The sequence below is a fragment of the Camelina sativa genome, chromosome 6 (assembly GCF_000633955.1).
Source record: "Camelina sativa cultivar DH55 chromosome 6, Cs, whole genome shotgun sequence".
Lineage (NCBI taxonomy): Eukaryota > Viridiplantae > Streptophyta > Magnoliopsida > Brassicales > Brassicaceae > Camelina > Camelina sativa.
Genome location: NC_025690.1, coordinates 10,325,676 through 10,351,157, shown reverse-complemented (window position 1 = coordinate 10,351,157; position 25,482 = coordinate 10,325,676). Strand labels below are relative to the sequence as shown.

At 34.1% G+C, this 25,482-nt stretch overlaps 1 protein-coding gene and 4 pseudogenes across 1 annotated transcript; 4 read left to right on the top strand and 1 right to left on the bottom strand.

Annotated features, from left to right (window-relative positions):
• On the top strand, positions 3,142–5,377 carry LOC104790800 (tetraspanin-3-like). The gene is made up of 2 exons (XM_010516585.1): positions 3,142–3,830; positions 4,846–5,377. The coding sequence occupies exons 1-2, from the start codon at positions 3,318–3,320 to the stop codon at positions 5,188–5,190; spliced, it is 858 nt and encodes a 285-aa protein (XP_010514887.1). The 5' UTR covers positions 3,142–3,317; the 3' UTR covers positions 5,191–5,377.
• On the bottom strand, positions 5,186–6,838 carry LOC104790801 (annotated as a pseudogene).
• On the top strand, positions 12,073–13,544 carry LOC104698885 (annotated as a pseudogene).
• Positions 14,280–25,482, top strand: part of LOC104698884 — a 35,285-nt pseudogene continuing 24,082 nt past the window's right edge.
• Positions 17,082–18,977, top strand: LOC104793794 (annotated as a pseudogene).

Sequence of the window (25,482 nt, the reverse complement as noted above, 5' to 3'; positions counted from 1 at the left end):
ATCTACAAACTAACCAAAATAAAATGAAATTTTCAGTTACACATAATAGTTTACAAAATCATATCACAATAGTTATTATATTTGCAAATATAATCTTAATCTTAATAAATATGTGGAAAAAAAATTCTTAATCATAAATATAGATTTCATTTTTTTTTGGAAATTGAGCATATACCTCAAATCTATATTTAAACATTTGATTCACAAATATATTACTATTAAGATCATATTTATGAAAATGTTAATTAACCCTAAATATTGAAACCGACTTTATTTATCCTATAAATATAGAATTCGACTAACATATTCACTCCTCACTAATCACTGAAACTTTTCTATTTTTATTGATATTTTTAACTTAGGTCGAAACAATCACTGTTGCATGGTTTCAAACGAGATATACATGTTTCTTGAATCACTTTAATGAAACATATGGTGCTTTTTTGAATCCTCTTTATTTGATAGCATTGAATTGCTCATGTATCAATCTGTTAGTTTTTATATAAAGACCAATTTTTTTTTTCTTTGGTCATGATTTGATGATAGATTGTGTTTAACTAGGATACAAAAATAAATTGGAATGTATCCAAAAATAATATGAATTTATAAAAAAAATACAAATTTGAATGTAGCTTTTGTTTTTATGTGCTTCAATTTGACAAATAAACACATTTCACGACCATATATTTTAATGCCTTTTAACATATTTTTCAAAAATTTGAAGAACAGATCTGACTTTTTTTGCATGAAAGGGAGAGAAAAAGACATGTTGGCTGAGATAAAATAATTGTTGGTAGAAGAGAGAAGATTTGATATATAAGCTCATTGAGATTTGATATTACCATTTTTTTCATTCTACTATTTTATCCAAAACCATTAAACAAATATATGATTTAATGTAATTGATTATACTAAAATTTATATATTGTATATGTCCGCAAATATTCCCCCGCTCTGTAGCGCGGGTGAGATCCTAGTATATATATATAATATAATATACAAAAGGACTATTTACCTTCACAAGGAAAATTTTAGACGGATTAGATTCTTAGATGGTTTTGGTGGCATTGAAATGTCTAGTCTCTAAAAAGGGTATTTTAACATTTTTGTAGATTTTTTTTGTGTTGTCTTTCTTGGTGTGTGAAGTTTTTAGTTTGTGGAGTTTTTGTTGATTATTGTGTCTCGCGGGCATGCGATGTTTTCTGTTTGAATGTGGAGTTTTTTTTTGTCATGAGTTTTGTTTTTCTGTTTAATTCATTAAAAAAATTGTTGTGAATTGTAAATATATAAAAGTTAGGTTTTCGTCTCACATATATTGGTACAATTGAATCATTTCTCTATATGATTTTAATATAGAACTTCATCAATCATTTCAGAAGAGCGTCTTTAGATTTGGACTAATCATCTCGGATAATATTTATCTTCATAATTGAATTTAAATAATATAAAAAATAATAGGTTAGTTTTCTTGCGTTTGTCGGATAGTTGAAAGAGTATTGAGTGAACTAAGAAAACTATAAAACAATAATTGAGGAAACATTTGAAAATCTTTGTACAAGATTGGAAAGATACATATATGTAGTATAAACTATTATAATAACATATAATACTATATACTGATAAATGATACATGATTAGAGCAATATTAATAAGTGAATAGAAATTGAAAAATAGTAATAATATTAATAAGTAATTGATAATACATCATGTGAATTGTTTATTTTAAAATGAACGCAAATATAAAAGCAAAATAGGAAATACACTACATATATTAAGATGACAAGTAAAATTGAAAATAAAACTATACATGATATATGCAGTACTAATATCCCAAAAAAAAAGTTTATATCAAAAACAATTTAGATGATAAAAATATTAATTATTTCATCATATTTTAAAACAAAAGTATCATATATATATATATATCATATAATTTTTTTACATATTTATACGATACAAACCTGTTGAATTTCTTATAAACATAATACGATATGCTACATATATATTGAAATACACTAAGACTATGTTAGATGAATACTAACAAATATAGAATTTACAAAATTATGTGAGATTTGATATATAAAAGTTAGTGAGACGTGTGTCTCCCTATTTATCAAATTAGTTAAGAGCATATAATAATTTCATTATTTAATTGCGTAGTAGTTAATGCAGTAATCTTCATATCACTTCATATTTCATTGTGGTAGAAGTTACATCAACAATATAAGAGTTACAAAAATGCAATAATTAAATATTTATATATTTTAGTATTTAATATATTTTTAATTGTCATTAATCATTCATTGCAATTACCGTATATATAGAGTGAAATTCAAGCCTTGTTACGCATATGCATAGCTGCAATTACCATATATATAGAGTAAAATATACACATGACTATCTCCAATCAACTCACTTATTATTATTACTATTATTATTACTTTTTTTTTTCAACTCACTTATTTTATCACAACAGATTAGCCTAATACAAAAACCTTTTCAATAGACGAACCTAATAACTTTTGTTTTTACTTCTTTATTTGAAACTCTCTACCTGTTTTATGATCATAATTAGAATACCATTTAAGAAAACGGTCTTTAATATTTTATTGGTTTAGCTCAAGATATGTATGTAGAAAATACTAGCACACCAACAACAACTCAAGTGATGAATATGACTTCATCACCATGAGTCAAATGTTCAACATCACGAACATGTGGATTAATACAGTAATTACAAATATAATTTTTTCAAAATTAAAAAATCACTGAGCTACCGACATGGTCACTAATAGAAATATGTGGATCCCAAACGTTCAAAATCTAATCCGTCTTAGCCTAGTTAACTTTCAAAGCCTAATTATTACGTAGAAATGTATCACTTTAACTTTATATATATGTAGCTTAGCTTAGTGATCAATATCATAAAGATACTATAAAGATCGTTTGTTTTAGTAAAACCAAAAAATAAAAATAAAAAATCGCACACAAATTATATAAATCAAATATCTGCGTCACGACAAATAAAGAAACAAAATTTTCTCATTTTTTTAGGTAAACAACAATATTATAATGTACTAATCAAATGACAATAACACACTACCCAATAGCAAAAATAATCTGTACTGACACGTGTCAAACCATGTGCAGATATGTAAACCCATCATGTCTTCATCATCTTCAACACCATCCTCTTCTTTAACGCCTCTCTGCATTTTACAGTCTTTTTGCACAAGAAACAAAGCTCAAGACAACAAACTCAAAGCTCAAGAAAGCTCAGGAACCCTAAAACCTAAACCTAAGAACCATCAAAAGCTATGAGAACAAGCAACCATCTCATAGGTCTAGTCAACTTCCTCACTTTCCTCCTCTCGATCCCAATCCTCGGTGGTGGAATATGGCTGAGCAGCCGAGCTAACTCCACCGACTGTTTAAGATTCCTCCAGTGGCCACTCATAGTCATCGGAATCTCAATCATGGTCGTTTCTTTAGCCGGGTTCGCTGGAGCTTGTTATCGTAACAAGTTCCTCATGTGGCTATACCTAGTCGTCATGCTTCTCATCATAGCCGCCCTCATCGGTTTCATCATCTTTGCTTACGCGGTTACCGATAAAGGATCTGGTCGAACCGTGCTTAACCGGGGTTATCTTGACTACTATATTCAAGATTACTCTGGTTGGTTGAAAGATCGAGTCTCGGATGATAGTTACTGGGGTAAAATCAGTTCTTGTCTTAAAGATTCTGGTGCTTGTAGGAAGATCGGAAAGAACTTTAACGGTGTACCTGAAACTGCTGATATGTTCTTCCTTAGAAGACTTAGTCCTGTTGAGGTAACTTTTTATAATACATATATATGTTACTTGGTTAATTTAGAATCAAATCTAGTGATGTTCTTTGTTTAATCTTGGATTCTGGGATATTCAGATACAGAAATTTTAAGAAAGGTCTCTGGATATTAGTTTTTTTTTTCTTGGGACAAAGCATTTAAGTGTTATTTTCTTGAAATTAAAATTTTTGGTCCTCCATGTGTTCAAGACCCATATGACTAGAGACTCAATTATTGAAAAGATAATTATTATCTTTTTTTTTTCTTTCAAATTTTGTGAACATTTTTTAATAATTAACTTAGTTGACTTTGAGTGATTGAGTCTAGATCTGATTTTAGCTTTGTCTCCAGCTTACTCCAGCAAAAAAATAAAAATAACAAACTGGAGACAATTTTTATTTTATTAATTTATTCGTCCTGATTGATTGTTGTTGTTGAAGCCATATATGAAACAAAATTTGAACATGTAAAAAAGGTATGATTCCTTGAACAATGATTTGTTTGTCTAGGCTTCGATTCTTATTTGCCAGAGAGATCTCTGCAATTTATGTCTGTCCATTGCATTTTTTTTGTTTTGTTTTTATATGTTAAAATATATTATAAGCTTTTGGAGCGACTCAAAAAAGTATTCAACTTTTTGGAAAATAATTATTGCTTTGTTGTATTTTTGAATATTTTTGTTTTATTAAAGTAGACATATTTGTGCTCATATTCCCAGCTTTACACGGGAGTAACCAAAACCATGATGAAGATGCATGGAACGTTTAAAAGTGTAGTTGTTCAAGTCCTTGTTTTGTTATATATATCATATGAATATATAATGCTCTCTTTTGTTTATTTTCCTCATGACAGATTGTTTTGCTCTATGTATATTTATACTTTCTTTGGTAATTGATCATAATGCTTTATGGTAGTAGGTTATGCTTACAACTTGAGCTTTGTTATTCATTGATGGACGGGTTATAGAAAAGAGTGATTAATGTTGCGGTTTATGATATGAAATTATTCTTATGTTGCAGTCCGGCTGCTGCAAGCCACCAACAGACTGTGGTTTTTCATATGTAAATGAGACGGGGTGGGACACGAGAGGAGGGATGATAGGACCTAACCCGGACTGTATGCTGTGGAGCAATGACCAGAGCATGCTCTGTTATCAGTGTAGCTCTTGTAAAGCTGGTGTCCTTGGGAGTTTGAAGAAGAGCTGGAGAAAAGTATCGGTGATCAACATCGTGGTGCTAATCATGCTCGTTATCTTCTACGTGATCGCTTATGCGGCTTATAGGAATGTCAAGAGGATGGATAACGATGAGCCGGCCGGTGAAGCAAGGATGACAAAATCACATCCTAGTCATTTCCATCTTTGATCAAAGTTTGGTATATAGTTCATTAGAACAAATATATTATGGAAGCTTTGATTTATGTTGTCACTGGCTCTTGTGGTAAAGTTTCTAGTACCTTTTTGTGTTTTTGTTTTTGGTATGTAACACATTTTTTTTTTGTGTGTGTGTGTATATTATTTATGCTGGAATCAGAACCTCTAGTCTATTTTTATATCTTTCTCTAAAAATAAGCATTACACCACAACTGTTTAACTCATAAGCATAATCATGTTCTGCTTTCAACTTCACGGCTAAGTTCAGGACTCCATCTACGAATTGTTAGCTCTTCCACTGTGTAGTCATCTAAACACAAAGGCATGTTCTCTGTATTGACTTGTCCATTAACGTAAAGAACCAACTATGTTTTGGCAACGCTACCAGTTAGGCGAACACTGCAATGAACATCGGACCACGCCTTTAACCGGTCATTCTCGCCAATGGACTGAACAAGAACAGCGTATTCAGAGTGGACAAGAGATGGATGATGTCTATAGACCACGAAATCAACTCCATATTGTAACCCTGATCTCACAATCCAGTTCTTTAATCTAAGATGGGAATAAGCCTTGTACAAGATCGCAAAATTAGGCTTAAAGGATCTCATTGATCGCCATAGAACTAACTCGTCTTCTAGGGAACGACCGTGAAGAGAGATCTTGATGCAGTTGAGTTTGTAGAACAAAAAGAAAGCTTCTTCAAAGGATAACTGAATTCATCTCTTATCTTTCTCGCTACTAACAACAAGTCTACCGAAACAGCAACGGTCCAAAAGCTCAGCTTGCTCAACCTCAACCAATAGAAGTACATTACAACTTGAGAGGAAGCCTGAAGCCTCTGTTTGGGACAAAGAAGATTGAAGCTCCGAGACTGTTTCTGAAACAGGTTCTGCAAGTGCTTTTGACTCAGCACCTTTCCATTTCCACCTTGGTCCCATGGAGATGAGTCTCTCTCTCTCTCTCTCTCTCTCTCTCGCTACACACAGAATAAAAAAGATCAACCTATCATAAATATTCCAAACAAAAGCAAGCATGTATATGTTACTTCTGCTAATTCTAATGAGCAGCACCACAAGTTAGATCAATCAATCTGGTGAATGAACTCAAAACAGTTATTAAGATTGAACTCATCATTCATGAAAAAAAGATTGTACACGCTAAACACAAACATTACTGAATTATACTAAGATAAATAACTCTTTCAGGCATTTCGTCGAACACCTTACGTTCACTAAAACATTCCACTCCAACTACATTAAAAACTCAATTTATTTCCGTAATCTATATTATAAAATTCATGAACAAGAAATCTGAAACTATGAGTTTACCAAAGTCTCTCTCTCGTTATATATACACAATTGCAGAAGAAACTATTGAGTTTGGCTAATTTGGTTTAGAAGAAGAAGAAGAAGAAAATGATTTTTCTTGAGAAGACAGAGAATAAAAAAAAAAAACAGAAAAATATATTCTTTATTTATTAATCCCCGAGGTATGTGTATACACATTACCCCACTGAGGACGATGAACGATGTCTTTTTTCTCTTTAATATCGTTTGTCAAAAAACTCTCTCACACATTTCGTCGAACAACTTCCATGCACTGTATAATACTATAAATAAAAACTCCATTTTTCAGATTTCAGGTACTTTCTTATAATATTTCTTGTTCGATTTTGCTCTAGGAACCCAGTTTTATGTTTTGTAATCTTCCTCATCAATTTGGGGATTTCAAGGAAGGGTGTTTCTTAGTCGATTAAGGTTATATATATTTGGTAATTTATGAAATTCTAATGATCCAATGGTAAGATAGATTGGAATTGGTAATTTTGCTATAGAATCAATTTATAGATCTAAGACAAGTACTGGTACAACTGGTATTACTGAGATTAGTAGTCGTAATTATATATACTAATGTTTTTATTTTTTATTTTGGAAGGAGACAATGGATGACACTGGTTACACAGTCGTATTTTTTTAAGTATGATGGATATTATTCAAATGAAGTACGTCGACTGTTTAGTTTGATGATTAAGAGATCTATAGAGGAGGTCACTTATTCTGAGTTGATTGATAGAATATGCAACAAAATTAAAGCTCCCAGGACATGGAATCTAAAACTTAGCTACATTCCTATGGAGGATATAAATGCTAAGAGACCGACACCATCGTATGTCTTGGATGATAAAGATGTTACTAGTTTTTTTATTGGGATCAATGGATGAATATAGACGTAGGATTGTTTTGAACGTTGAGGATGCTGAGCAAAATGGTAGATCGGAGGATCAGATGGATGAGTTTGATAGAGAAGGTGGTGAGAGTCCAATGGAATCTGTTGGCTCAAATTAAATGGCAGACGGTTGAAAGATACGTTCTTGGAGAAGAGGGCTAATTAGTGTTTTGACTTCTTTCTGTTGTAACTTGTTAGTTTAATTTTAATTGTCTTTCCTTATGACAACAAGACTTCAAGGCTTTCAATGGGAGAACAGAAAATAGCAGTTCACCTTTTCATGTAGTTCTCCTATCACTAAGTTATCATTCAACATTTTTTTTACTTTTAAAAATTATTGCAGTTCATCTGTGTGCGGTTCAATATTTTTTGTCTTTTTGTGGTAAATACAAGAGAAATACATGTAGATCTGATCTACAATTTTTTTGATGATGTTCACCCTTAATCTGCACTTGAACAGCCAAATATTTGATCTCCTTTTATTCTGTTTGATCTGCTTGAACCACATGATCTGCTCTGCATGATATGCTTTCTCCATTCAAGGCCTAACTCTTTTGTGTTTGGCTTGTTTGGTAATGTCAATGTATGTTTTGTTCTGGTGACTAGAAATCAGCTTGCACTGGAAACACTAGTTTATAATTTCAGCATAGATTAGATATGATGCGTGTTTAGAAGAAAGCTTGCCCTATATCTTTCAACGATGATAGAGAAGACAATTTTTTTTCGTCCTTAAAACGAAACCACACCATAGTACCTTACTGTTTCACAAAAACTGAATGCGTTTGAACCTAACTTTAACACAACTCAGTATGAGTTCGAAGTCGACTCTTTTGGCCCACACTTGGCCCATCTAGAATTTTACCCACAATCGTTTTGATTCTCTTCTTGATTTAGGTTAGACGAAATCTGAACTTTTAACTTCAAAATTTTAGGTTCTAGTTCCATCCCAAGTTATCTGAAAGAAAGCGCAGTCGACTCTAAAAGATTAGATGATGCAGAGGTACGAGGGGAGAAGCACGGTATATCTTCCGGATGATTTGCTAGTCGAGATTCTTTCTAGAGTTCCGGCCATATCTCTAGCACGGTTACGATCAACATCGAAAAGATGGAACGGTCAGGTCAAAGTTTCGATACTTGCTAAGAAGCACTCTGCTAATGCTCCGAAGCCCTCCTCTATGGTTCTCATGGTAGCTGATTCTAGGATTAATTTAGTAAGTCTTGATCTTCATGGAAACGTTAAACATCTGCACAGATAACATGTCAATTCAGCTTAAAAGATTATTTCTCGGAACAAGTCGATGTTCCGAGAAATAATCTTTTAGTGTCTGAACACCTTCATACCACAACTGCTTCAGCTCATGAATCAAAGGTTGCAAGAAGATATCTAGAGCTCGCTTCGGATGCTTTGGACATGGTACCAAAATACTCAAGAACAGAAATTCGCTTTGCATACACATATCTGGAGAAAGATTGTATAGCGTCAATATAACAGGCCATAAAGAATATTGCCTCCCTGACATACCAAATGGACTAAAACCATCTGTACACAACCCAAGATAAACATTCCTACACTCTTGAGCAAAGTCAGGATATACCGATTGAAAATGTTTCCACGCCTTTGCATCAGATGGGTGTGTAATTTGTCCTTCTTCAGTAGAATGTTCTGCATGCCATCTCATTGCCGCTGCAGTCCATTTTGATTGGTATAAGCGTTTCAATCTATCAGCAACAGGCAAGTACCACATACGTTTATATGGCACTCACGTCCTTCCTTTAATAGGTTGATATCTCGTTTTCCCGCAAAACCGACATTCCTGCAACTTATCATCATCTTTCCAGAAAATCATGCAATAGTCAACGCACACATCAATCATTTCAGATGGTAATCCAAGACTCGCAACCAACTTCTGTATTTCATAGTAGTTCTCAGCCGATACATTATCAGGTGGCAAATACTCTTTAATGAGTTCAGTCCAAGAATCCATGCAATTCTCACTTAAGTTATTATCAGCTTTAATTGTAGATGCCAATGGTAACTTAGAATGCCCTTCTCTACATCCATCGTAGATAGGTTGATTTGCAGCATCTAACATAGTATAAAAACGTTGTGCATCTATGTTGGGTTCTTCCGTAATATTCTCAGGAAATGCAGCAGTAGTTTCATGAAAGGCATCATTAACCATATCATGAAATCTATTTTCTTCATTATACCCATAAAAACAAAATTTATCAGATTCTTGATGCCCATAATTACTAGGATGATCAACAGCATAATTCATACTACTACTTCCAACATTACTGCTACAACCCTCTCCATGACGAAACCATATATAGTAATTTGGCATAAATCCTCTATTATAAAGATGTTTCTTCACTAGATTAAATTCCAAATACTTATCGTTGCAGCACTTAGGACATGGACAAAATATTGTACCGTTTTGACGAGCAAAGTCTTGGTTTGTCGCATGGTACATGAAAGCGCGCAACCCATCACAAAACTCTCTCGTCACATCACTGGTCTCTAAATCTCTGTGATTGTACATCCACCGTCTCGTTGTGTATATCTCATGATGCCCGCCTCCAAACATTATTATAGAATTTAAAAGTGTTTAGGCCTTTTTTTGTAGCTTTTTTTCTCTCACAATATTTTTTTTGGTAGTAAAAATATTTTTGTTGGAAGTGTTTTGTGTTGTGGTTTCCATGGATCATGAATTTGCTATTTATAGGCTTACTAAAAATAGTTGCTATGGATTTGCTAGGGAAACTTGCAAGGGATTTGCGAGGGAAGTATAAAATTTTGTTATCTTGCAAGGGATTTGCGAGGCTTTTACTGTTATGCCGACATAACAGTTACACTCGGGAAAAACATGGCTGTCGACATCATCGTCCCTAGCAACTCCCTCGCAAATTTGCTATGGATTTCGTCATCGTTAATTCGTCGCAATATTGTGAGGGAGTTGCGAGTGTTTTGCGAGGAACTTTAGCGGAGTCGCAAAACCGTAGTAACTCCCTCGCAAATTTGCGAGGGATTTCGCTCTCACAAATTTTGCGAGGAAATTGTAAGTACCCTCGCCTTCCTAGCAAACTACTCGCAACTCCGTCGCAAATTTGCGAGAAACTTTCACCATCGCAGATTTCCATCGCAAATCAACTGTTTTCTTGTAGTGATAACGCCTTTCACTGTGATGGTTTATTGGTATGCGTTACCAAAGACCGTAGACTAGTTGTTTGGAATCCGTGTTCAGGGAAACCAGGTGGATCCAAGCCAGAAACAAGTACAATATAAATGACTACTATACGGTCTTGGTTACAGTAACAAATCATACGGTTACAAAATATTAAGGATACATCAAAGTGTAAAACTCGTAATGCGCACTACGTACAAAGTCTATGACTTTGCTTCTAATACATGGAGAGGTGTTGGTTCGACTACCGAGTGGTTTATTCCAAAGATGAAGAGTCATCGCATGTCTGTCAAGGGAACTGCTTACTGGCTTGCGGTTAAGAAGCCATATGATATTAATTGTTTCTTACTAAGTTTTGATTATTCAACAGAGAAATTCCAAATTCATTCTCTACCACCGGATGATCCTATATACTATCCTGAGATTGCTTTGTCAGCGACTAGAGAAGAGCAGCAACTTTGTATGTTATCCACTAGGACCACTGCTTTTACCTATGATAAGGTATTAAATACAGATGTATGGATAGCGACTAAGATTGAGAGTACCAGAGCCATGTCATGGAGCTAGCAAGTTCCGTCGTTTTCATTTAAGGATTTGGATGAGAGTCTTGCACTACCAGAAGAACAAACCTTCATTGTGTTGCAACCATGAATGTTCTCCAGGCATCATCGGAAACCGCTTATACATTGTAGGAGAGGATAAATACACGTTAGAGGATTATTGTGGTATTATTTCAAGAGTCCCACCTCTCCTCACTTATGTTCCAAGTTTGGCGCAACTTATCTAGTTTTCTTGGAAGAGGCTGTTTAGTGATATATAATTGTCACAGTAATTTATGCATTATCTATATCCAGTATCCAACTCTTGATATTTTATTAGATCTATGTATTCCATTTTTTTTGTATCTGATGTTAATGCCAAAATAATGTTTTTAACATCTATTGAACTGTTCAACGGCGTATATTAATTGTCTTATCATCGAATTCTTCTGGTCTTTTTTCTGTAAACAAATGAACACTAATCCTCTTAACAACGATCATTTCATATTAAGAAAGAGTATGACATAGTTTTTATAGGTTCAGACCATGCTTAACAAGGTGCACACTATTCGTTCAACCATGAAAAGTTAAGCTAAGCTCACTTTCTCATAACTTAGCTGCACCAACTAAGCCAGATGGAATAGTTGCAAGTTCTATCGTTATTAAATATTTATATCCACACGTTTTTGCAAATACTGTACTTTTATAAATCGCCAATTAGAATTTTGTGAAGGGGTTTAGAGTTTTAGGCAACTGGAGGATAAGGATACGTTTCCTAAAATTTAGGGTTATTGTAAAATATACTAAAGATATGGCCCTGTAATTTGGAACTCACGCCGGGCCTAAAAGGCTTAAACCCTAACATCTTGGCCTCTATATATATGAGAAGAATCTGACAATTGGCAACTTACTATACCATCGATGGCTGATCTAAAACCCTCACCGTTCCACATGTACAGGCTTTACTTCAAGGGTTTTGTGAGCGAGGAAGCAACAAAGTTTGGGGTTGCAATTTGCGACCAAGAGGATAATCTCTTGTTCCATATTAAGGGTTCACGTCAGCATGACTCTTCCAAAACAGCTTTGGAGGCTGAGCTTAGAGCCTTGAAGCGAGGACTAACCGAAGCTGTGGATTTGGGGATCAATCATATCTCATTATACTGCGATCATGATCAAACTTTCGAATTGGTAAGTTTTTCTTTGGATTTTACTAGGTTCGCATGGTAAGTCAAATAGGGTAATTAATAATCAGTTGTACTTGTTCTCGAAGCTAACTTGTTCTATTAAGTTCCGTAATAACTAGTTTAAAGAGACAATATAGTACTGTGAATTTTATCTCTCCTCTCATTGTCATACTAATATTTAGGGTTTGATTAGATTACATTGCCTTTAATGTAGGTCTTGGGGGTATCCACGCCTGAGAAAGATACCATTGCCTTGCTTATGGATGATGTGCAACGTCTTAGACAACAACTTACATCTAGCACCCCTGTTCTGATGACTAGAAATCAAGCTAAGTTTGCTAATAAACTTGCAATGGAAACAATAGTTTCCAGAATCAATATAGATACGCCTGCTCCGAGGAAGAGTTGCGGTATATGTTTTAAGAATTATTTCAAAGCTGATCATATGTTTTTGGTAGATTCATGTGGTCACCTATTCTGCATGAAATGCAAAAGGACATATAGAAGCGGGGCTACTCGAGGGAAGGGAGATGAGATGTCCTTATTATCAATGCGAGTCTGAGCTAACTCTTAGAAGCTGTGCTAATCTTTTGACACAAGAACCAAGAGAGATATGGGAACGAAGGATCAAAGCAGAGGAATCAGTTCTTGTGGTGGATATAGTATATTGTCCAAATCCAAGTTGCTTGGCTATAATGTCAAAAACCGGAGATGGAGCGATGAGATGCTGCTTTAAATGCCTTAAACCCTTTTGCATCAACTGCAAAGCTCAGTGGCATAGTAACATGTCGTGCGGGGAATACAAGAGGTTGCGAAAATGTAGAAAGTGCCAATACATGATCGAGCTACCAAAAAATAGCTTCGAAGTAATTACTTGCAGGTGATCATCTCTAATCACAATCTTTACCTATCATAAACGATTAATTACATTTCGAATTTTATTACATCTTCTACTAATTAATTAGCATGTAATTTTCGTGAATAGATGTGGATATAAGTTTTGCTACACATGTGGAGCTGAATGGAAGCGAGGAGGTTGCTGTCATCGAGAAACGAGGGTTGCGAATTGTAACGCAATTGCCTTCGTGGGCTTACTATGTTTTGGCACTTTTACGATTGGTTTCAATCTTTCAAACCGCCAAAAATGACTATGATAAACGGTATTTTTGTATTTGTTCATGTTTTTATGAGAAATCTATAAGAGATTAGACAATTTATTTCATATTCTCTCTTCGCTTTATTATAAATAATTTACATGACCTCATTATTGTATTATCTTATAGATTTCTGAAATATTTACACGACCGTATTAGTATTGGAACCTCTGTATCATCAAACTGTATATTAATCCACAAATAACTATGAAGCCCCTTTAATAAATTGTTTATGTAATAAAGTGAAGAGAGAATTGACACCAATGAAATTTCTAAATGATGCAATACGTAGTGTTCAATTCTCAATATTCTAAGTTGATCCCAGTAAATTAAAGAATAGAGATAGACCACATCTAAGTTTGATTATAAGTGTAGCCAAATAAACATTAAATACTAGAATTATTAATAGAATAAATTTCATCACAAATTATACACCATGAAAAGCTCTCTCTTAAACTAAAGACAGAAAGTTAATGCAACATGATGAAGATGTTCATAAAGAACACATGGGAGTGCAACATGATTAACTTTTTTTTTTTTTTTCTAATGTGCATGTAATTTATATATCTCTCTACCCTTCGTCGGGCATCTTCAGTTCATTATAATGTTTTAGGAAACTGGTGGATTATGATAAAAGATACGCTTCCTAAATTTTGGGAATATTGTAAAATCTACAAAAGATATATAATCTAATTAAATTAGGAACTCGAGTTGTAAACCCCAAAACCCTAGATCTATGACCTCTATATATACATATTTTGGCTTCAGAGACAACTCGCGGCATATATCAATGGATGACCTAAAACCCTCACCGTTCTACGTACATGTACAGGCTTTACTTCAAGGGTTTTGTGAGCAAGGAAACAAAGGGATATGGGGTTGCAATTTGTGACCAAGAGGATAATCTCTTGTTTCATATCAAGGGTTCACGTCATCATGATGAATCCACCATAACAGATTTGGAGGCTGAGCTTAGGGCGTTGCAGCGAAGATTAACAGAAGCAGTGGATTTGGGGATCAACCATATCTCATTCTACTGCGATCATGATCAGATTTTCGAATTAGTAAGTAATTTTTTTTTTTTTTTGGCTTTTAAGGTTCACATGGTTAATCATGTAGGTGATGAGCACTTTTACTTGGTTTGGAAGCTATAATATGTACGGCTCTTTGATCAAGTTCTATGTTCTAAAGATTCCACAATATATATATATATATATATATATATATATATATATGTTTAAGCGAAAATAGTCTGTAACTTCTCCCTCTCCTTTGATTAATTTTGTCATCCTAAATATTTCAATGTTTAGGGTTTCATTAGATATCGTTTGCCTTGAATGTAGGTCTTGGGGATAGCCACGACTGAGCAATATACCATTGCTTTGCTTATGGATGATGTGCAACATATAAGGCAACAATTTACATCTTGCACCCCTGTTCTGATGACTAGAAATCAAGCTAAGTTTGCTTATAAGCTTGCAATGGAAACAATAGTTTCCGAAGTCAGCATAGATAGGCCTGATGAAAGGAAGCCTTGCGGTATTTGTTTCAACGATGATTTCAAAGCTGATGATATGTTTTCAGTTGGTTTATGCGGTCATCAATTCTGTGTGGAGTGCTTGAAACAACATATAACAGTTAGGCTACTCGAGGGCAGTGAGATGAGATGCCCTCATTATCAATGCCGTCATTACCATTGCACTTCCAAGTTAATTCTTGAAAGCTGTACTAACATTTTGACACCTGAACTGAGAGAGATGTGGGAACTAAGGAACAAAAAGGAATCCGTTGCTGTGGCGGACAAGGTTTACTGCCCTAATCCAAGGTGCTCGGGTTTAGAGTCGAAAACGGGAGATGGAGTTAGGAGATGCTGCTCTACATGCCGTAAACATTTTTGCATCAACTGTAAAGTTCCCTGGCATAAAAAAAGGTCGTGCCAGGAATACAAGAGGTTAGGTTCAAATCCTAATACTACAACAATGTTGCGAAAATGTAGAAATTGCCAATATATGATGAAACTACAAAAAAATAGCATCGACGTAGTAACTTGCAGGTATCCTAATCTCTCATCAACAATTATGACTGTTTCCTTTTCGAATTTTATTACGTTTTTGACTAATTAACATTGTAATTTTCATTGATTTGTGTGAATAGATCATGCGGATATTAGTTCTGCTACACATGTGGAGCCGACTGGAAGCAAGGAGGTTGCCCTCATCGAGAAATGGAGTTTGAGGAGAGTGATGTACTTTATTATGGTTTCGTGGGCATTTTAATGCTTGGATTTTTTTGTTATTATTCGGCTTAATGAAAAAGTTGATAATTCTTAGTTTGCTTTCTCACCAGAATAATAATAACACAAAACATAGAGCAGATCCAAAACCCCTTCACAACATTATAATCGGCCTGCTGTTAACATTCAAGACAAAACATCATTTATGATATGAAAGCAAACACTTGTGAGCCAAGAAAGACTTCAAAATCGAAAAGTTTGAGAGAATGGTTGCAGTAAAGTGTGATATGATTTATATCCCCAAAATCTCACAGCTTCCGCTAGTCCTCGCGCCGGTAAGCTCAGCCTGAGAGCTCCCAAAACTACAATGGCGAAATCATAATGAAGTGATGAGTGATCCCTTGATTTGAACAAGAGATTATCCTTACAAATTGCAACCCAAAATCCCGTTGTTTCCTCGCTCTCTAAGCCCTTAAAGTAGGCCTGCGGTTTATACACAAACCGATTGGTCCGAACCAGATTTTACTGTTCGGGTTCAAAATCGGCTGACCAATCAGTTCAATTTGGAGGGATTTTGAATTATATTCTTTACAGTTTGGTTTGCCTAACTGATCAGTTACTCTGATTATATATTCTTTAAAATTATTCCAAATAAAACCAAAATGTATACTAACTTGAACCGATTTTATTTGATTTTAACCGATTTTATCCGAAAATCCTTAATGATTGGTATAAATTCACTAACCAAAATAAACTCAAACCGAATCGAATAGATATAAATTCGCTTAATTTTGGTGGTCTTATTTGATAACCGATAAAATCGCCTGGTTCAGTTTTGGTTAACCGAACTCGCTGGACTACCTTGAAGTAAAAGCATGTACAGTTGAAACGGTGAAGGATTTAAGGTCATCCATAAAAAATGTTGTCAGGTACTTTTTTCACTTTTTCAGCTTGGGGTCACATCTTCTCCTGTATTTTCGTGACTTATATTTAACTTGAAATTTATCCAAAGATTAAGATATTTCTTTTGGGTTGCTAGTTATAAGTTATTTATCCAATAATAACATGGAGGCCTTACTTGCCCAATAAGTTTCCAGCCTTGTTTCCTTTTTCTCTATGGTTCAGGTTTTCTTTATTCCAATTCCTTGTTGCTTTTGGTTTTTGATCTCTATTTAAAGAGAACTTTCTTCTCAAATCTTTCCTTCAACTCACTATCACTTTTGCTTGCCGATTGATTCAGTCTTGGCGACGACCACAACCTCATTAGTGTTCTTGCATGCTATATATCGTTGGATATATAGGCTAGGGTTTTCTGAGTTAAACGAGAAAGGTTCATAGTTTTGTATCTTTAACTCGTCTATGGGTAGGCACGATAGTTCCTCTGATGAAGAGGAGAGGGATAGAAAGAGAGATAGGAGAAGAAGACGGAGACACAAAGACAAGCGCCGTGAAAGGGAAGCAACTAGTGAAGTTGCAAAGCCCAACGTGCCAGAACTCAATCCATCGTCTGATAGCAATGCTAGGGCTATGGGAAAAACAGGAGGAGTTTATGTTCCACCGTTCAAGCAAGAAAGTAAGATGAAGGAGGTTGAAGATAAGAGCAGCGTAGAGTACCAACGTCTAACATGGGACGCTCTTCGTAAAAGTATTAATGGGATTGTGAATAAGGTTAATGTAAGAAACATCGAGAACGTAATCCCTGAATTGTTTTCTGAAAATCTCATCAGAGGAATAGGACTCTTCTGCCGTTCTTGTATCAAGTCTCAAATGGCTTCTCCTGAATTCACTGACGTCTTTGCAGCTTTAGTCGCTGTTGTTAACTCCAAGTTCCCTCAAGTTGGTCTACTTCTATTGAAAAGGGTTGTTTTGCAGCTAATGAGAGCGTATGCTTGTAACGACAAGCGTCAGATTCTTGCTGCTGTTAAGTTTATAGCACATCTAGTAAACCAGCAAGTTGCTAAGGAGATCATCGCACTTGAATTAGTCACTCTACTTCTTGGCAACCTGACTGATGACAGTGTCGAACTGGCTGTTGTGTTTGTGAAAGAGTGTGGCGCAAGGCTTCAGGACGTTACACGGAAAGGACTGAATGAGATTTTTAAGCGGTTTCTTAGTATATTACATGAAGGGGAGATAGATAAGAGAGTTCAGTACTTGATTGAAGGGATCTACTTTGCCAAATTTCCAAAAAATCCCGCTGTTCGTCCTGAGTTAGATCTCGTAGAAGAACAATACTCGCATTATGTCTCTCTATATCAAGAAATAGATCCTGAAACCTCTCTTGATGTTTTCAAACCTGATCCTGACTTCCTCGAGAACCAAAAGAAGTACGAGGAACACAAGAAGGAGTTACTTGGTGAGGAAGAAGATGACTCTGGTGCTAGTTCAGAGGACGAAGATGATGAATTTGATGAAGAAGAAATGAAAATAAGAGACAAGAAGGAGACTAATGTTGTCAATCTTAGGAGGATGATATACCAGACCATTATGTCCAGTGTTGATTTGGAGGAAGCAGGTCACAAGTTACTTAGAATTAAACTTGAACCAGGTCAAGAGATGGAACTATGCATAATGCTTCTTAAATGCTGCTCTCAGGAGAGAACTTATCTTCGTTACTACGGTTCCTTGGGTCAGCGTTTCTGTATGATCAGCAAAGTTTATCAAAAGGGTTTTGAGAAATGTTTTGTTCAGCAGTATTTGATGATTCACAGTCTCGAGACTAACAATTTGCTTAACGTTGCTAAGTTTTTCGGCCATTTACTTGCAACAGAAGCTATCCCATGGCATGTGTTTTCCTATATTAGGTTAACAACATCTTCATCTCGTATCTTCCTTAAGTTCCTTTTTGAGGAATTGTCAGAACTCTTGGGGATTAGGTTGCTTAATGAGAGGCTTCAGGATTTAGCAATGCAGGAATCACTTGAATCTATTTTCCCTAAAGATAACCAAGAGAACGTGAGGTTTTCAATTAGTTTCTTTACCTCCATTGGTCTTAGTGGCATCACTGAGAATCTTAGAGAGTATCTGAAGACCATCCAACAACAGGTGGAAGTTGCAGAATCAGAATCTGATTCTGACAGTTTTGGTTCCGAGTCTGATTCTGAGTCAGAGTCATCATCATCTTCTGATTCAGAGTCGGGCTCATCCTCCTCTGATTCTGGTTCTGAGTCTGACTCATGTTCTTCTGATTCATCATCTTCTAGTTTGGATGAAAGCGACAGAGAGGAGAGGAAGCGAAGAAGAAGGGTTGAATGAGGCTGTTTTGTTTATCATCACTAATACAGTTCTTGAAATTTTTACAATGATCACATCTTAACTTGGTTTTCTTTTGGTGTATTTGGATTTTATTTGGTTTTCTTCTTTGTTCTGTAGTTAGCCTAATTTTAGCAAAACTCTCTGTTTTCTCTTTTCTTTTCCCATTTTTTTTTCCACTTTTTATATTAGTTTCTCGTAAATCACCATTTTCTTTATAACAATTTATTAAAAGTAATAACTTCTTTTGACAAATAGGTTTTACATTACGTGTATTTTATTTTAATTTGTTAAAATAATTGTAAATTATAAGCAACTTTATGAAATTTAAGTTAATAACTATAAAGGTATTTCATTTATTTTTAGTTAAATTGTTTTTAAAAAACTTATGTCTAATATCATTGGTTAAATATACTTGGAGCTTTATATATATATATATATATATACTTTTCTAATATATAATAAGGTAACTTTAGTTGTTAATAACTTTAATTGACAATCAATTTTAAAGATATTAGTAAATTTTAGATAACGATTTATATTTTCATTAATTACCAATATCTCCGAGAGATATTTCTCTCTTTTCACCTTTGTTGGTTATATCACCAAGTCTCTAAAAAAATAGTATCTAAATACTTTTAATTTATGTAAATTATTTATTTAAATTTTAAATAAAAGCAAAAACTAGAACCAATTATATAACAGACATGTGAACAAAAGAGTTTCTAAAGGATTCTCAAAAATTCTCACTTGAGATTCAATTCTCGTATCTCTTTCTTACTTTTTAATGTTTTCTTAATTTATTTTTGTGAGAATCCCCTTAAGAACCTTGCAATGCATCTACATGATACAACCAGCCAAACCAAAGTTAGTCACTTGCTACAAAATTACATTGTGTTAAACGAAATCTGAAACTTTAAGCAAAATTATACTCACTTCTGGATCACACATCGAAGCTTTGATGAAGCAGACAGAGAAGACGTATTGAGTCATATCAAAATACATGAAGAAAGGATCAAGAGTTTAAACCAAAAGGAGTTCGCTAAAACTAAACAACCATCATCTTGGCATGGTTATGCAATGGGAGGATCGGTTCTACAAAGCTAACCGAGCTCACACATATCTTGGTAACCCGTCAGCAGAGGATGAGATATTCCCGAACATGCTGCAGTTTGCATTAGCTTGCGGGATTCCAGAGGCGAGGGTGACAAAGAAAGCAGAGCTCCGAGAAGTTGTCTTGTAAGAGAACACCTTCAAAAGTGTTCGATAGAATGCCTGAACGAATGTAAATTGAGTAATGTATTTTTAGCTTGCGAAAGTTGATGTTAGAATACATTGTGAATTTAACGAGTTTGTTTGGTAATGCGAATTTGGCTAGGAGGTTGCAAATGAAAGTTTAGCAAACTAGTAGTAAAGTTTATTGATTAATGTATTGAAAGAGGGTTAGTTCTAGAACAGTTATTAATTATTGAATTTCATATTTCTTTTTCTCATTGGTCATTGATTTCTGAAATATCCTATGACCCAATGTTTTAATCTCATAAGTTAAACCATTTTCATTTTTATTTATATTCCAGAAAACCAACAAACATTCGACAGCATTAGCTATTTATAAGTTTTATAAATCTTTAGTGTACCATTGGTTTTTATAGATTCGACCCCGCATATACTACTTCACGATAAAGTGTGTATCGGGTAACTCGAGCAACCAAAGATGATAAATGATGTTTTTTTAACAAGAAAAAAATCCAAAGAGAATCATAGAAACTTTCTCAGCATGATACTACAAAATGTCCTTTTTAAGGCAAAATCAGTTATGCATCACATCTTTGTTCTTCCGACCGTCGCTAAAGATACACACTTTGCTTCAGAAAATTAAAACCTGTTTTATCCGTGACAATAACACAAAAAATAGATTTCATAAGCTGCTTTATTTTTGATTTTCTTTTATTGAATAGAATTAAGCAATTCGTCTCAGCGAGCTATAACATGTTTATACGTTAAGACAGCTAAACACTTAGCCGTGAAGCATATGTATACGTTAATATCACTTTCCGTGAAGAGTAAAACTCATACTTACCAAACTGAAATCTTTTTCTTTGTGAAAAGCGAACTAAATAAATATGGTTACGTACGAAACTTAGAACACAATTTTAAAATATTACAATTGTTATTATTTAAAAAAAAAATAAACTTACGAAAAGATATTAAGCACTTATTAAGATTGTTATATATTATTCTTATACTGATTAATTATTTTTAGCTTTGATTAGGTTTTGAACTCACCGTAGGTGTATTTGATATATTTTGATGAAAACTATATATGATTGATGACAGTAATAAACTATATCTTCTAAAACAATTTAAGTTAGTATTAAGAAAAAATTAAATTTCAAATACACAATTTTTAAAAATATAAAAATCAGTTGTGTTATAAAATCAAATCTGGTAGAAAAAATAAGGAATTTAACTCGACGTCCAGACGAGGCGAATCAAACTGATGACCTTACATATCCTAAAGCATTTTTTTGACCACTAGAAAAATGAAACAATTTTATCATCATGAATTTAACTCCTTTTCATATTTAATTGATCGCTACCACCTATGTTTTTGTGTTTTTATTCAATGTTTTCTTATTTTTCATATTCTTTCTTGTCATTTTCATTGTCAAATTTTGTGGTAATTGTCATCATTACTTTTACCGTCTGATTCTTTGTTATACTCTTTTTCTTCTTCTTCCTCGTCAACTTCTTCACATTCTTCCACTGAAAAACCTTTTTTTTAGACTACCACACAACCTGTTAACATATCAAACTCAAAGAACAAAATCATTTCTTTTCTCATAAAAATAAAAAAAAATAAAAAATTAATGAAAGAATATCAACTCATCTATATAATTATACACAAAAATATGTTTTACAACTCATAAGAAATAAAAAGCACAAACGTAGATAAATAAGATAATTTATGTTTTACATCAATATTTCTAATATTTTAAACTTTTAAAAGGTTTAGAAATATAAAATTTGAACCTTTTAAAAAGTTTCAATATATATATTTTAAACTTTTAAAATTAAAAAATTATAATATTTAAAAACTTTTTAAAAGCTAAGAACTTTTAAAAATTTCATTATTTATAATATTTAAACTTTTTTTTTAATTTGATCAAATAAAAAACTGAATCAAACAGAATAAAACTTTTAAACTTGGACGTCTGATAAATCAAACTTTCATGCTCATTCGTTGTTGGAAGCATATTAATCTTATTTATATTGGTTCTGAACCATTGTCTCAAAAATTTCTAGCTGATGTGGGATATTATTGTACATAGTTCTTTTATTTCCATAAATTTAAAATTTTCATTTTTTATAAAAAATTCTGGAAATTTATAAAATGTTAATGAATGACATGTCAAATCCTAATAGGTTGTTTCTTAATATAGAAAATTCTGGAAATTTTTTAAAATGTTAATTAGTGAAGTTTCTAATCCCTATTGGTGGTTTAAAATCCTAGGTTGACAGCTTAAGAAGCTTATAGCTCATACTTTTATTTAGGGGGAGGTATTGAACTAAGATTTTAGAAGATTTTGGACCTTTTTTAAAAATAAGGTGTTATTCAAAGTGTGATTTTAAAATCTCTTCACAAATACCATGTTATTCAATTTGGAATTTACATAAAATCATTCAAAATAATTCACAATCTCTTATTATTCAATCAATGATTTATAAAAATCATATCAAATCTACTGTTATTCAAACTTAACAATTACTTTTCAAAATACTACAAAAACCTGATTTTGAGAGATTTTGGATGCATTTTTACTTGAAAATTAGGAATGAACAAATCTCACCTCTGAAGGTGGTATTTTGAAGGATTTAACAAATACTCTAAAGAGGGTGTATTCAAACCATGGTTTTGGAGAATTTGATGGGATTTAGGAAATTTAGAATTTTGATAGATTTTAGGGAAGTTCACATGATTTTCTGTAAAATTCTTTCAAATCCCACCTAAAACCATGAGAATTGGATTTCTGTATTTTTAACTAAACAAATCCTCCAGAATCCTAAAAATTATTAAAATTCTAATCCACAAAACTGTTTTGAATAACAGTAAATTTTAAAGTAGATTTTTAAATCATCAGTTCAATAACAAGAGATTTTAATGGATTTTAAAGTAGATTTTTAAATCATCAGTTCAATAACAGTGAATTTTAATAGAGTTTTTAAAATCCATGATTGAATAACATAGAATTTGTAAATTTCACACAAATCACTTAAAATGTCAAGTTGAATACACCCCCTAATTGTTCATTTCCTCAAAAAAAGAAAAAAAAAATGAAAAAAACCCAATTTTTTTTGTCGTTCTTCACTTTACCAAAAGTGAGCTTCAATGGAGGAGGGATTCCCTTTTCAGTTTCATATTGAACCCAGATTTCGATTCTTCAATCAATTCTATATCTTTCATACTCTCGCTCTTAGTTGCATCTCCCTTAAGAACAATGAATCTCTTAACCTGGGAATTTTTTTTGAAACATTTTAAAACATAAGGGAGTCAAAATCGTTAATCGTTGTTGTGTGATTAAAGTGTGTTTAGATCATTAGATCTCATATAGAACAATGGCTATAGCCAAAAGATTTGAATATGCTTGGTGACTGGGATTTACCTTGTGGATGCAATCATCATGTCTCCTCCCTTATACTCAATCTAAACACTTGTTATTATTTTTTGATTCCATCTTCTGTTCTTGAAACAAAAACCCATTAATACGAAAACCTGATTTCAATAGGAAACAGAATGTGCTCCCAATTACCATTAAAAATCTCAACGTTAGTCTCAATTTTCCAAGAATAAGAAAATACAGTTTTAGAAGAATCGGATTGGTGGGGAGACCCAGTTTCAGCCTGAGTGGTCATGGAGCACACAAGACCAGACGAGCGAAGCCAAAGCAGGGGACGAGGAAGACGATAAGCCGCAGAGAACAGAGAAACAAGAGGATATCGATGATGAAGGCGAACGGAGGAGCGGCTACGAGGGTTATGAGTTGTCAACAACGATGTAGAGATTTGTGGAACTGATATGTATATATTTTACACTCTTTCATCATGCATTTGTTATTCATTTTGTTCTCTTATCTCATTGTTTTGCATTGTTTTTAGTCTCTTTTGCAGAATAATACATATCTAGGTAATCTTTGCATTGGTCTTGCATACATCTTGCATATTGGAGTTACTTCAGGTGTTTAGGAGATGTCCAGACTGTTGGAACTGAATGGAGGTTGAGACATGCGGCTCGACCAAACATGCCCGGAATGGACCTCATGTGACTCGACCGACATCCGACTTGGATGCGCTCCCAGGAAGAAGCACCAGCATCCCACTCGATCCATCATGCATGGAATGGATGTCATCACCACTCCCGGAACCGTCGATCGAGCCACCCCGTTCGAGCCGTTCCACTCGAGTGGGATTTAGCTTTCGACGTCTTCATCAAAGGTATAGAGAATTGAGTCATCTTTCCAATGCTATTTGTTTGAAGTCAATCGGAGGTGTGGTTCAAGAGTTATCATCGTTTTAGTGGATGCATATACACCCAGCTCGAACCGCTGCCCATCGACTCGACCCTCCAGCTCGAGCCGCTGCCCGTCGACTCGACCATCCACCTCGAGCCGCTGCCCGTCGACTCGACCCTCCAACATTCGAGCCACCCGCTCGAGCCAACACCATCACCGACTCGAGCCACCACTTGTTCGCACATGTCAGGAAGACGTTCCGTCTCACACGCTTCAGGAGATTCCCGAACCGACGTTCTATCTTGTCGTTTTAAGTTTTAGGGATTCACATGTTTTTACTACATATACATTTTGTTAAGTCTTGGTTTGGGGACATCTCATCTTTTATCTCATTTTTCGTTTTGTTCTTAAGGTTCTACATAGCCACCTTAAACGTTTTGAGACTTTGTATCCAGATATCTTTTAATCCGTTTAGTTTTTGCATTTGATTTCTTCTGCAAAGTTGTTCATATCATTCTTGTCTATCTTATTATGCTTTGTTCAATATTTCCTGGATTTGTGTCTTTGATAATGATTTTCGGATCTGAGTAGTGTGGTTGTTCTTTAGGATGTGATAGATTAGGTGGAGGATCTTAGGATGTAGAGTGTTTAAGCTTTGATTGTATGATTCCCTTCTGGACTAGAGTTAGAAATACTTGTTTCTCTCTGATCGATTGGAACTAGGTTTTAGACATTTCCGCACCCAAAAGGTGTTCGATGAAATGTCTGACCAACTAGTGCTAGAGACTTACGTTCCTAGCCTAAGAGATTAGTTGTCTAGGATGTTTGTTGACGAGAATGAACTTGTTTTTCATGCCATGCTTGATCATGTTTCTCTAGCGAGAGCTAGGTTTGGAAGTGGTTTAGTTTGAGTAGCTTCTGTCAAGAGATTGGATTAGCTAAGAAGTGATGTTCATTGTTTAGGGATGGTTTGCTTGTGGCATGTTAAATACTCTATA

What these genes read in the sequence shown, in the direction of transcription:
- LOC104790800 (XM_010516585.1), top strand. Translation starts at nt 3,318, where the DNA reads ATGAGAACAAGCAACCATCTCATAGGTCTAGTCAACTTCCTCACTTTC. An exon ending in GAAGACTTAGTCCTGTTGAG is followed by an intron (nt 3,831 to 4,845) that starts GTAACTTTTTAT and finishes CTTATGTTGCAG; the next exon opens with TCCGGCTGCTGCAAGCCACC.